This window comes from Triticum aestivum, chromosome 3B (assembly GCF_018294505.1).
Source record: "Triticum aestivum cultivar Chinese Spring chromosome 3B, IWGSC CS RefSeq v2.1, whole genome shotgun sequence".
Lineage (NCBI taxonomy): Eukaryota > Viridiplantae > Streptophyta > Magnoliopsida > Poales > Poaceae > Triticum > Triticum aestivum.
Genome location: NC_057801.1, coordinates 830512643 through 830526058, shown reverse-complemented (window position 1 = coordinate 830526058; position 13416 = coordinate 830512643). Strand labels below are relative to the sequence as shown.

The window sequence follows — 13416 nt, the reverse complement described above, 5'->3', positions numbered from 1 at the left end:
ACCATGACATGTGGGATGGAAATCCGGGTTTGGTAGGGTGGCGATTTTCTATCTCGGTCATGTCTAGGCTGTTTGCCCAAACAAATCGGGGGGAATTTTAGGGGTCTAATTTGAAGATGCTCTGACTCCTAGACTAGCGATCTTCATAGTTCCAGACTGTGCTCCATCGGAATCTTTCGTAAGCATCTCTTAGTGACTCGAAACATTGCAAGAGCCCTGCGCTCACGAAAGACTATACCTTTTTAGGGACTACCAGAGGCCCTGGTGACATAATAGAAGGATGAGGGAAGGAGGAAGAGAGGATAGTACTAAATGTGATAAAAAATTTAACATTTGGGGATCTGAAATATTTCTGGGAATATATATTTCCTTCTAAAAAGGTAATTCATATGAAATGGTTGAAAGTGAAAGTAGTGGGAAGCAAAGGAAGGTTATGGCTTGAAGAATTTCCATGATCTAATCTCGAAATGATTAGTGCATTTCTACAAGATTCATGGATTTACAAACGGAGAAAAAGAAAAGAAACGTTGAAAATAAAAAAAATAAAAAAAATTGACAGCTGTGGGATTTGAAGCCACGCCCTTTCGGACCAGAGCCTAAATCTGGCGCCTTAGACCACTCGGCCAAACTATCTTTATTAATTGTTGTATTAATTTGTATATATATATCCTAATCACAACTGGTAGCCTGTTATTTGTTTTGTGGGAACTTGTAGCGTTAAAGAAATAACAGGCTATGTGACCCAAATATCTATTATTAATTGTTGTATTAATTTGTATATATATATATCCTAATCACACCTTCTCAAACTTATAGCCCAAAGTGTCTTGCTTCCAGCATCTAGATATTTGGGTCTATGTGGGCAAAAAAACATTAGTGGAGATGCTAACTGGTAACTTCTCAAACTTGTGATAATCTCTGTGTAGTATCACAATTTCTTTGTGTGGGGGAGCTCTCCAAATGATGAGGGTAACTACAAACTGATGTGACTGATGGACAACGAGAGGTTTCCAAATTATTGATAACCTATTAGAAACTATAGATATGATGTGCAACATCATTAGAGCAATGTGACTCATCTGATTTAGGCGGGTTTAATGGTTAATTGTGACCCTCAAGATCCGAGTAAATTGCAGAAAACCACCAGTTTGAAGGTTAGGTTTGCGAAAAACACTACAATACATTATTTTTGCAGAAAACACTAGGTCTCCAGTAATCCTTTTGCAAAAACCACTGATCGGCGGATTTGGCTCGGTTAAGCAAGCTTATGACAATTGGGGCCCCTTTTTGCCTATGTGGCATAACATTTCATGCTAGGTCAATTTTAATCTAATTTTACAAACTAGTCCATACATTTTACACAGACACCCCTAAATCAAAAAGGAAAAAATGCAATCAGATCCTCGCCACAGGTTGGGGCGGTCAACGCAGCCTGCGCTGGGCGCCTTCTCGCGCAGGAGGCCAAATCGGGCCAGCGGCGGCATCCCTCGCCGGATCCAGCAGCCGGCGCTGGGCGCCTCCTCGCGCTGGAGGCCAATCGGGGTGGTGGGGTGGCGGCGCGGCATACCTGGCCGGATCCGGCAGCCGTCGCAGGGCGTCTATTCGCGCTGGAGACCAAATCGGGGCGACGGCGCGACCTCCCTCGCCGGCTCCGGACGTGGCGGCGCTGGGGGCTAAAAAAGGGTGACAGCGCAGCGCGACAACCCTCGCCGGAGGTGCGACGCCTGGAGCGTGTGCGCGCACCGCCGTCGACAGCTCATGTGGAGTGGCGTCGGGAGGCTTGCTCGAGGTGGGCTCTTACCCGCCTGGGCGGTGCATGGCGGCGGTGGCGCGGCCGAGGAGAGGCGGTTGCGGCCGGCAGAGCTGCGAGCACGGCGGCGGCTGGCGCATGGTGGTCACCGGCGCCATCGAGGCGGCTGACTGTGTGGCAGGACATGGCAAGGGCCTGGGCAGCACAAGGCAAAAAACTTATGGGTGTTTTTTCTTTTTTACCCGTCTAACGCTGTCTTGGGTAAAATGTTATGCCATGTCAGCGAAAAATGGGACCCTTCTGTCATAATCTTACTTAACAGCGCAAGATCCACCGATCAGTGGTTTTTGCAAAAAGATTACTGAAGATGTGGTGTTTTCTGAAGAAAAAAATGTATTGTAGTGTTTTTCGCAAACCTAACCTTCAAACTGGTGGTTTTCTGCAATTTACTCCTCAAGATCCGGCGCAACTTGTGCTTTTTATGTTGGTAGTACAAGTAGTAGATGTGGAGTGTATATTCTACTCCCTCCGTTTCTAAATATAAGTCTTTGGAGAGATTCCACTATGGACCACATACGGAGCAAAATGAGTGAATCTATACTCTAAAATGCATCTAGATACATCCGTATGTGGTCCATAGTGAAATCTCTATAAAGACTTATATTTAGGAACGGAGGATGTTTTAAGGAGTTGGCAAGGTATGCAAGATAATTTTGCTTCTATCAAATTCTCTAGAGATCACACGCAAACAACCAGAAAATTGTCTATGGAGGTCACACAAAGACAACCAAAAAATGTTATCTAGGGTCCTCTCACACACAAGCAACAAAACATAGGCACACATAAGTCAATAACTGAGCAAATTTGACCTCAAGTGAAGGATCTAAACAAAACCTTCTCACTACATTCCATTCACTTCTTAGTACCATCCTACAAGTGCAGATTCTGAATACACAAGTGGCAACCAATCAAATAGAAATGATGTCTATCATCAACACACTAGATTATATTTATATGTTTACGAGCAATTCAGGCAAAGATTATGCGAGGAAAAACACCGGCAAGAAAAGAGGTTAATGTAAGAAAATGGCATTGCCACTACACTGCTGAATCTCGAGTCTGTGTATAATACATAAACATAGTAGTCATACGCTTGAAGCATGCTTCTTTTGTATGCAGTTCCATGTTAACTCCCACCAAGGGGATTTCTTTCGACATCCTAATAGTTATTCTTCTCGGGTACTCACTGTGGTCTCAACCCGAGACCGGTGAAGCGCGAGCCGGAGGGCTATCTTCTCCTCGTTCGATCAGGCGGCAAACTCCCAGTCAACGTTGTGGTTGGATCTGGACCTGGCGGACTCTGATCTGGTGCTCGACATGGCGAAGACGGCTGAAAAGGGAAGGAGATGACCGTGGGCGGAGCGGACAATGAGAGTAGCTAAGATTTGGTCCAAGATGGTGATAGGGGTGAGGTTTTGTGGGGTCATGTAGGCCAGTCCGAAGTGATAGATGTGTCTGGACAGTCTCAAATCTATCCCACATATGGGCTGGAAATTGAGGTGCCAAACAGCCCTGGGTGGGTGCTAATTTTCTATCTGGGTTGTGTCTGAGATGTCCCAAATCTGTCCAAGATGGTGATAGGATCGGAGTGAGGTTTTGTGGGGTCGGGTAGGCCAATCCGGCGTGACATATGCGTCTGGGCAGTCTCAAATCTGTCCCACATATGGGCTGGAAATGGAGGTTTTAAACAGCCCTGGTTGGGTGGCAATTTTCTATTTGGGTCGTGTCGGAGCTGTCCCAAACCTATCCCACATATGGGCTGGAAATGGGAGTGCCAAACAGCCCCGACATATGGGATGGAAATAGGGGTCTGGTTGGGTGGCCATTTTCTACCTGGGTCGTGTCTGAGCTGTCTGTCGGAACAAATAGGGGGAATTGTAGGGGTCCGGTTTGAAGATGCTCTTACTCCTAGACTAGGAACCTTCACAATCCCAGACTGTGCTGCAGCGAAATCTTTTGTAAGCATCTCTTAGTGACTCAAAATATTGCAAGAGCCCTGCGCTCATGAAAGACTATACCTTTATAGTGACTACAAGAGGCCCTGGGCATAATAGAAGGAGGGAAGGAGGAAGAGAGGATAGTACTAAATGTGATAAAAGTTTAACATTTCTAGGAATATATATTTCCTTCGAGGTTTTTTAACATGCTCCCTAGTATAAAATAGATCTGAGCCATTGATTGCATTGAGTAGTGGATTTGATTAACTCTTACGTTCTTACCTCCTATGTGAAAAGAGGGGGTAAGAGGGAGCATGTTAAAATTGCTCATTTCCTTCTAAAAAGGTAATTCATTTTTTTTGAAACGAGGCAAAAGATTCGCCATTTTCATTGATTGAGAGAGAAGTTTAAGAGATTAGGGCCCATGGTCAAATTACAACAATCCTAGCAACGATAACTCCAACCGGGACAGTAGTATTACGAGGCATTCCTCTCGTTCCACAACTCCCAAGAGATAAGAAGCATCAAGGAAGCAAGTGGTCTTCGCGATTGGGGTGACAAGACTTTTCGAACAATTTGTGACAAGGCCAGTGACATCCCCAAAGTGCTTGAGAGTGTCAGTGAAAAACTGGACGTCATATGAAATGGTTGAAAGTGAAAGAAGTGGGCAGAAAGGAAGGTTATGGCTTGAAGAATTTCCATGATCTAATCTAGAAATGGTTAGTGCATTTTGACAAGATTCATGGATTTACAAGAGGATAAAAAGGAAAGAAACGTTGAAAATAAAATAAAATAAAATAAGAAGAGGAGAAAAAGAAAAGGAACATCGAAAATAAAGGCAACCCAAGGTATTTCATCGGAAAGGAGGAAAGCTTGGCCGGGAAGGATTGGAGGATTGTGTCTTCTTGGTATCATTGTGGCTCCACCACTCTTTAGCGGAAGTCGCGTCACTCCAATCACTAGGATGCACATCATGGAGACCCAGCCAATCTTTGATCATGTGCCAAACTCTCATAGTGCATCTGCATTGGAATAGAAGGTGGGCCGCTGACTCTTGAACCTGCTTACATAGGGGACAAAGGTTACTGTGTGGCCACCCATGACATTGAAGCCTATCCGCTGTCCAGATCCTATTGTTGATTGGCAACCAAGCGAAGAACTTGCATTTAAGAGGCGCCCAAACCTTCCAAACGGTCGATATCATCTCAGTGTCAGTACGGCCAAAGAACTGCGCGTTGTAGGTCGACGTCGCCGAGTAGTGTCCATCAATGGTGAACTTCCAAGTGATAGTGTCGGGCATGTTGATGTCGAGGTGGATATGGGAGACCTTCTCCCAAGGGGTGACAAATTCAGAGAGGTGTTCGACAGTGATGCCGCGAAGGATGTCCACCTGGGAAGTCCAAAAGTTGTCGTGCAGAGCCATTAGAACTGAGCAATTCTTCTTCTTCGACAATTCATATATTTTAGGGGCCATGTCTTTGGGCCCAATCCCTTCTAGCCAAGGAGACTCCCAAAACTTGGCATGCAAGCCATTGCCAACTTCAACCTTGGTAGCTCCAGCAAAAATATTTCGGTCGGTGTCATCACAAGGGGTTCCCAAGCCAACCCATGGCTTGTCCGGGTGGAGCCACTCGGCCCATAGCCACCGGAGACGAAGGGCGATGGCAACCTTGTCATGATTTAGGATTCCCAGGCCTCCATGCAGTTTGGACTTGCGCACTTGTTCCCAGTTTATCTTGCATTTTCCACCTGTGACTTTATCACAACCTACCCAAAGGAAAGCACATCTGAGGGCATCAATCTTCTTCTTGACCTCCAACGGTAAATCTAGCACCATCATATAGTAGACAACAATCGCCGTGAGGAAAACCTACTTGACCAAGACCGCCTGACCTGCCGAGGCAATGTGCCTTCCCACCCAAGGGGTGAGCTGACCCGCAATCTTGTCCTCGAGGGGCTGGTAGTGAATTCTCTTCAACCTCTTGACTGATAAAGGCAACCCAAGGTATTTCATCGGGGAGGAGGAAAGCTTGGCCAGGAAGGTTTGGAGGATGTCCGGAAGATCAACATTTTCACAACGGATTGGGGTGACAAGACTTTTCGAACAATTTGTGACAAGGCCAGTGACATCCCCAAAGTGCTTGAGAGTGTCAGTGAAAAACTGGACGTCATATGAAATGGTTGAAAGTGAAAGAAGTGGGCAGAAAGGAAGGTTATGGCTTGAAGAATTTCCATGATCTAATCTAGAAATGGTTAGTGCATTTTGACAAGATTCATGGATTTACAAGAGGATAAAAAGGAAAGAAACGTTGAAAATAAAATAAAATAAAATAAGAAGAGGAGAAAAAGAAAAGGAACATCGAAAATAAAGGCAACCCAAGGTATTTCATCGGAAAGGAGGAAAGCTTGGCCGGGAAGGATTGGAGGATGTCCGGAAGATCAACATTTTCGCAACAGTTTGGGGCGACAAGACTTTTGGAACAATTTGTGACTAGGACAGTGACATCCCCCAAAGTGCTTGAGAGTGTCAGTGAAAAACTAGACGTCATATGAAATAGTTGAAAGTGAAGTTATGGTTTGAAGAATTTCCATGATCTAATCTAGAAATGGTTAGTGCATTTTTACAAGATTCATGGATTTACAAGAGGAGAAAAGAGAAAAGGAACGTTGAAAATAAAACAAAATAAAAGGAGGAGAAAAAGAAAAGGAGCGTTGAAAATAAAACAAAATAAAAGGAGGAGAAAAAGGAAAGGAGCGTTGAAAATAAAACAAAATAAAAAGAGGAGAAAAAGAAAAGGAACGTTGAAAATAAAACGAACAAAAAGGTATGACAGCTGTGGGGTTTGAACCCACGCCCTTTCGGACCAGAGCCTAAATCTGGCGCCTTAGACCACTCGGCCAAACTGTCTTTGGTGACAACATGTCTGTATTGGCCTATATATTGTCGGCAACCATAACTCGTAGTGTTAAATGTACACTTTTCCAGGTGAAAACGCAGTCTTGCTTCCAGAGTTCCAGCATGTAGATATTTTGGCCTATCCATGGTTCATATGCTAACAGGCAACTTCTCAAAGTAGTGGTCATGTATGTGTATTACTCCCTCTTTTCTTCTTAATGAATGCAAAGAATCTGCCATTTCGAAAGAAATGTTGGAACGCTTATTTTGGAACGGAGGGACCTCCGAATAATTGATAACCAATTAGAAACTATACAATGCGATGTGCAGCATCACCATATCAAACACGAGTCGTCTGATTTAGGCTCTCTCAGATCCACCACAACCCAACCGAAATATGCTATCTAGAGAGATCACACACAAACAACAATAAAAAGAAGCTCTCCAAATATCACACCAAAGAATGTTCTCTAAAGATCACACACACACAAACAAAAAATTGGGGCACACATAACTGAGCAACTTTAGCTTCAGGTCCAACATCTAAACAAAATCTTGTCACTTCATTCCATCCAATAGCTCATACCATTCTCCAAGTGCAGATTCTGGATGCACAAGTGGCAAACCAACCATAGAAAGACTGCCTCGCGTCCATCGACGGCGCCAGATCATATGCTTTACACGACCGGTTCAGCACGGATTACCAACTAGATTACCAAATCTCGGGTACGCGTATACGTAAATACAGTAGTCAAGCGCGCTTCTTTGTACACAGTTTCACGTTAGCTCCCTCCCGCCAAGGGATTTCTTTTCCACATCCTAACAGGCGTTCTTCTCTCGGGCACTCCTTGTGGTCTTGTGTGAGCCTTTACCACTCCTCGTCCAGGGTAGCCCTGTGGAAGCACAGCACCGTGCACACGAGGATGAAGAAGGACGTGAACTCGATGAACATGGCCCCCGTCTCGATCAGGCCAGCATGCCTCAGGATCGCCGGGATTGCGAGGCTTCCCATGGCAGACATGCCGGTCAGGAACTTGGCTGCTTTCATCCACCTGAAAAACGATATGCCCTGTCTGATTACAATCTTTATGGTAGCGAATGTGTGGATCAGCATCCTAAGTTGTGATTGCCTATTGCCTATCATGTGCTCTGTGCCGATATACATGTTCACATTACTACTTCTCCAAAGGAAAGAGAATCATCAAGTTAGAACTTACGCTCCACCCTCTCCGCTACTCAAGAACCGTGTGGATCCGTCGCCAAAGAACAGGCATGGCATTGGCACAATGATATACATGAGTGCTGCAGAACAGAAAAAGCACGCACAAGAACGTCAGTGGAAAAGTCACAGGGACTTGCTCACGGTGATTGAGGATAAGAAACTAGCAGTCACCTGCTAACATAGGCCACCAGTTGTTGTACAAAGCACATGCCTGCACCAAGAAAATGAAGAGTCAGAGAATTCAGAAGTAACAACTTGGTCAAATAACAAGGGATGGCAATCTGATGCTGCTCAATAACCTCCATATAAAATAATTACTACAGTAGGCGTGCATGTCGATACAATCAGACCAATCTTTGTGTGCATCGACTCCTATAACTGAATAACAAGAGTAACCCTGAAGTGACCAGCAACCATGTCACAATATTACTCTTTCGTACATTCCTTGCCTCTTTGGCACAATCACACAATAGAATACTGGGCATGAATGAATTGCAGAAACAAAACTTGAAATCAATCTGTCAGGTTGTCCTCAAAGTTACTGAAACTGACAGTGAGTAAAACAATTGCTGCCACTGTACCATCTTTCAGAAACCTGATTCGGTGAGCTCTAGGCATGGATGTACATATAGCTTACCAGGATTTGCAAAAGAACGCTGGTGGAGAACATACACGCAAGTCCAGCGAGCCTGTAACAGAAAATTATAATAAGATGACACACTTGTCAAACGCAAAACAATGGTTAAGAGCCATCAGAATGATGAACTTACACTGCAAAGACGCACGCCAAGAGTAAGTTGACAGAATCATCCAGCAGCAGCAAGGACGAAAGCAAAGCAGACGAGGAACACACAAGTTAGTCAAACACTTGAAGCAATTAGCAGGATACAAGAAAGATAGATATTATCAAGAACTGCTCAGAGTGCAAGAACGTAATATAGATGCTGAAACTGGACTGTACTACCAGAGGGTAACTGCTCATTACATAGCCTTAATTCATGAAAATGGGGGTAAGCCAAACCGTGTTTCATATTTAATGGAACCCCTTTATTCCTATGTTAATGTTTGCTCATTACACATAAGGCAGACACAAGACCGAACGGATATATCAGTTGAGCCAGGAATTTCCCACGACGCAAAACCACAGAGCTCTAGCCTGAACTGATAGCAGGTATGAAACTCCAGGCCATGCTGCTATAATGGTATAACCCACACTCGCGTACATCCTGCCACTACTCGCATGCTGAATCGTCGGAATCTGCGCCATCTTGATCAGAGCCCCGTACCGAGGCGAACGGCTAATGAACGGTCCATACACCAGAGGCAAAATCCCCAGCTACCGCCCCGTCTGTAGCCCATTGATAAGATGCAAGCGAACTGGACGCGTCACGGTTGACCCCTGCTCCACGCAAATCTAGGCCCCTGGCAGCACAGCCGACGACCCCTTTCTCCTGAGGAAAGCGCACTGATCTGACTGAGCAAAATCACGCTCCCCTACAGATTACCAATCGCCGGCAGCCTCGCCCACGCTACCTACGTGTACAGAGCACCCGGACCAGCGCCGCACCGGAGCTCCGACCAACCGGATCTCCCCGCGCCCTGGCTCGCCAATTCGCGACCCCACGCCCACACCACGAACCCTAGCCGCCCGATCCCCGCGCCGCAGCAAATCCCGAATGCGAGGGCAACCCGATCAGCCAGGCAACAGGAGTTGGGTAAGGGCAAGAAGAGGGATCCTCACCTTCCACGGTCATCGCCATCTCCGGCGGGCGGCGGGCGGAGCGGGTCTTCCCGGCGGTCTGTCGTCTCCTCCTGCTTTCCTCTCCTCTCCGACTCCAATAAACTCCTCTGACCGACCGACCGACCGAGCGAGCCCAAGGAAACAACCGAGACGCGCCTGGCAGGTGGGCCCGGTCGGGTTGGTGGGGCGGGCCCGCATGTAAGCAGGGCCCGAAAGCCTTGGTGGGCTTTGTGGGGTTGTGGCGCTAGGGCAAAAGATCTCGGGGTTTCTTTGTTTGGGCTTTTGGAGTAGGAGCGGCGGCGGCGGCGGCGGCGGCGGAGAGAGAGGAGGCCAGCAGCCATGGTGCGGCTGACGCTGGAGCAGACGGCGAGGGAGGCGGCGCCGGCCGGCTGCCTCGCCACGTTCCTCGACCTCTCCCACCGCTCCTTCACCGACGTAAGTCCCTCCCTCTCGCCCGCCGCCTCGGCTCGCCGGCTTTGCTCATCTCTCTCTGTCGTCGTTGCTGATAGGTGTCGTGCCTGGGGAGCTTCAAGAACCTGGAGCGCCTCGACCTCGGCCACAACTGCCTCCTCACGCTCGAGGTACCGCCAACCGCAACCCCAACCACATCCTCCGCACGCCCAATCTCAAATGCCACGCACTGGGTCCAAACATATTCTTGATGTGGATTGCTGGATAGAAACAGATAGATAATTATTCTTCCCGGCATTCCACCTCTTTGGGTTGGATATATGCAAGTACCTATGCCGCCGCCGTTGTCGACTTGTTCTAGCTCTTGTTGTCGGAAGAAATGCATCCGTGCTGCCACCATTCTCGTCTGAATTTACTTTCGCGACCAACAATGGTAGATAACAGGGAAGCAACTGTAGGTGTAAAATGATGCTACAGCGCGCTAATTCGAAGATGCGCTCAGATTAGGATTTACCAACTTGTTGTGGCTTATGGATGATGATGATAGGTGATAGCTGCTCTGCTTGTTCCATGGGACTGTAAACTCTACTTGCTGTTATCTTCATTTGAGCCTCTGAGTGTCTTCTTATTGTCACTTATGTCCATGCTTTTTTACATGTTGAAGGGTTTGTCCGCGTGCACCAATCTCAAATGGCTCTCGGTTATCGAAAACAAGCTCGTGAGCTTGAAAGGTGCCGAGGTCCTCTCGAAGCTGCAGGTGAGAAGCTTTCCTGGCCCTGCATTTCCATCTGATTGAACCCATCCAGGATTTAATTCTAGCTCACTACTTTTTTAGGGGAGAATTTAGCTCATTGCTTGAATCATAAATTCATAATACAGCGTTTTTCTTATCCTGGCTTGTGCAGGTACTGAATGCTGGCAAAAATAAATTGACAAGAATCGATGAGGTCAAATCTATGACAAGCCTGGGAGCCTTGATTCTCAACGGTAATGTGGTTTATGAATGCTATACACTCTCTACTACTCTTCTTTCCCTGTTGTTAGCTTACTTAAATTTACTCATGTCGGATCTTGGTAATTTTTCGTGCAGATAACAACATTACTTCCATCTGCAAGCTTGATCCCCATCATCAGTTGAATACTCTTGGTATGCATTTTGATATGGCACTTATTTATTACTCCCTCTGTCCCATAATATAAGAACGTTTTTGACACTATGCTAATGTTAAAAACGTTCTTATATTTTGGGACGGAGAGAGCACTACCTCTGTTCCTAAATATAAGACGTTTTTGCAGAACATCTATATTTAGGAACAGGGGTAGTACAATGGACTGCAGGACCATGTCCCTTCACTCTCTTGAAGCACACTGCATACATTCAATGTTTTTTTTTCATGCACGATGTAATCTTACTTCACAGTTCTCGCTGATAATATGAAGAAATCAAACAGTTCTGCTGTTGTAAAGAAGAGTATCTTTTATACACTAGAAGTACAGAATACCAACCTTGTCAAATGCAATATAAGTGAACTTGTTAATTGTAATTCATGCTTTTCTGTCTCCGTGAACTTGTTACTTGTTATTCATGCTTCTGTCTCCCTGAACTTAGTTAATTGTGAATGTTTGCTCTGCCACAGTTCTCTCTAAGAATCCAGTTATTACTTTTGGTGATGCTTTGGTCAATGCAAAGTCTATCAAAAAGGTACTTGTTCTTTATTTAATCTACAAAAAAGAATCTTCTGGTGACTGACTCTGTTATGTAGCATTTCTAATTGTTTTCACTATTGTCTTATTGTTACAACCCCCGCCAGATATCCATGTCTCACTGTGAAATAGAAAGCATTGGATCTTCCCTTGCTGCATGTGTGGAACTGAAGGAACTTCGGCTTGCTCACAATAAGATCACTGTATGTACATGGAGGGCAATTTTATTTACTTGTCTCCTGCACATTAATTGCTATTGTTACTTGTTAACATGGCCTTATCCACCTCTGACTTGCAGACGATTCCATCAGACTTGGCCAAAAATACCAAAATCTTGAACCTTGACTTGGGAAATAACTTGATTGAGAGGGAGTCAGATCTGAAGGTTTGCATCTGACTTCGTCCCCACATGTTTAACACCATAGTTTGTGTAGATTGTTTTAACCGTTGGTTTGGTTGCTAGGTCCTTTCTGAACTGCGCTACTTGAGGAACCTAAATTTGCAGGGAAATCCTATTGCTGAGAAAGGCACCCTAGCTAAAAAGGTGACCTCTCTCTCCGACTTCTCTTTGTTCCAGAGTGTATTGTAATTGTAGTTCCTGAGTAACTTATAAATGTTCTCTCAGGTCATGAAAATTGTGCCGAACTTGCGCATTTTCAATGCAAAGCCCATAGAAGCCATTTCCCAGAATGAGAACTCTGGGAAAGGGAGTAAGCTGAAGAAGGATGAAGAGATGCCTGATCGTGACCCCATCGATTCTAATACGAAAAAGGAGAAAAGGAAACGGTCAAAGCAACAAGTGCAAAGCCCTGAAGAACCTGCTGCCAAAGACATTCCTCCAGCTGCCACCATTGATGCCCCAGTTAAATCCGCATTGTCGGATAGTAAGAAAAAGAAAAAGGAGAAGGTAGTCACGGAGCAGGACAAGAGCAGCAAAACGAAAATCAAGGATTATAAAGCTTCTTTCGATGATACCGAATTAAAGGCCAAGAAGGAATCCAAGAAGAAGAAATCTGCCAACAAAGAAGATAAGGATGCGGGAGGAATCGATGACACGGAGGTGTCGTTTGCAGAGTTGATGTTTTCTGGAGACGGCGCCGTCCCAGAGCCCACGGCGAAGGACAAGGCCCAGGCAACTGCTGTGGATGGGAAATTTGTCGGGGGCCTGGTGATTGATCACTCCAAGAAGAGGAAGAAGGCGAAGGGCACCCCTATCGACGCGTCGGATCTTAAGCAGTTGTGCTCTGCGCCCGAGGTGGGTGCGGGTGGACTGTCGGGATGGGATTAGTGGTGCCTGGTGGGCTTTGAGAGACGATGTGTATGCCCAGTGAGTAGTGTTAGTAAACTCCTGTTCTAGGATCTCTGTTGCGATGAGAGCCTTTGTAGGCAGCATCTGAATTTCTTTCGACAGTTCTTTTGCACCTGAAATATGTGACCTGACTTTAAAATGTTTGTTCGAATTTTGTGAAACTTGAGACGATGATAACTGGATTCCATGGTTGACCGCTCATAATTTTATGAAACTTGATATGATGAAAAATATCGCTAGTTATAGAATTTTGTCGACAGAGTTCTTATTTTAGTTGTTTACAGAGATTAGCGAGAAATTTGACAGCGTTGCTCAGCATTAATATATACAGAGATTAACTGGAGTAGTTAGCAAGGCTGCAAACTACAGTGACAGCGTTGCTCAGA

At 45.6% G+C, this 13416-nt stretch overlaps 2 protein-coding genes and 2 non-coding genes across 5 annotated transcripts; 1 reads left to right on the top strand and 3 right to left on the bottom strand.

Annotated features, from left to right (window-relative positions):
- Nucleotides 1-553: 553 nt before the first annotated feature.
- TRNAL-UAG (transfer RNA leucine (anticodon UAG)) lies at nt 554-633 on the bottom strand. Its single transcript has one exon. It is a non-coding gene; the product is annotated as a tRNA-Leu (tRNA).
- A 5942-nt stretch (nt 634-6575) lies between these two features.
- TRNAL-UAG (transfer RNA leucine (anticodon UAG)) lies at nt 6576-6655 on the bottom strand. The gene has a single exon. It is a non-coding gene; the product is annotated as a tRNA-Leu (tRNA).
- A 418-nt stretch (nt 6656-7073) lies between these two features.
- LOC123072750 (vacuolar protein sorting-associated protein 55 homolog) lies at nt 7074-9947 on the bottom strand. 2 transcript variants are annotated; one of them, XM_044496377.1, is made up of 5 exons: nt 9607-9947; nt 8503-8554; nt 8037-8076; nt 7861-7945; nt 7074-7695 (listed from the first exon to the last, which is right to left on the bottom strand). In XM_044496377.1, exons 1-5 carry the CDS (start codon nt 9945-9947, stop codon nt 7512-7514), a joined length of 702 nt encoding a protein of 233 aa, XP_044352312.1. In that variant the 3' UTR covers nt 7074-7511. The 2 variants fall into 2 exon arrangements, with proteins under 2 accessions (XP_044352312.1, XP_044352313.1); XM_044496378.1 differs by lacking the exon at nt 9607-9947 and adding an exon at nt 8636-8654.
- LOC123072749 (dynein axonemal assembly factor 1 homolog) lies at nt 9839-13215 on the top strand. Its single transcript, XM_044496376.1, has 10 exons — nt 9839-10041; nt 10116-10187; nt 10682-10774; nt 10923-11004; nt 11108-11164; nt 11655-11719; nt 11829-11924; nt 12020-12106; nt 12185-12265; nt 12347-13215. The coding sequence occupies exons 1-10, from the start codon at nt 9946-9948 to the stop codon at nt 13007-13009; spliced, it is 1392 nt and encodes a 463-aa protein (XP_044352311.1). The 5' UTR covers nt 9839-9945; the 3' UTR covers nt 13010-13215.
- Nucleotides 13216-13416: the final 201 nt, after the last annotated feature.

Coding starts and splice junctions, on each gene's coding strand:
- LOC123072749 (XM_044496376.1), top strand. CDS start 9,946: ATGGTGCGGCTGACGCTGGAGCAGACGGCGAGGGAGGCGGCGCCGGCC. Junction 10,775..10,922: donor AGGTCCTCTCGAAGCTGCAG/GTGAGAAGCTTT, acceptor TGGCTTGTGCAG/GTACTGAATGCTGGCAAAAA. Junction 11,005..11,107: donor GGGAGCCTTGATTCTCAACG/GTAATGTGGTTT, acceptor TTTTTCGTGCAG/ATAACAACATTACTTCCATC.
- LOC123072750 (XM_044496377.1), bottom strand. CDS start 9,947: ATGGCTGCTGGCCTCCTCTCTCTCCGCCGCCGCCGCCGCCGCCGCCGC. Junction 8,077..8,502: donor GCGTTCTTTTGCAAATCCTG/GTAAGCTATATG, acceptor TTCTTGGTGCAG/GCATGTGCTTTGTACAACAA. Junction 7,946..8,036: donor CTGGTGGCCTATGTTAGCAG/GTGACTGCTAGT, acceptor TCTGTTCTGCAG/CACTCATGTATATCATTGTG.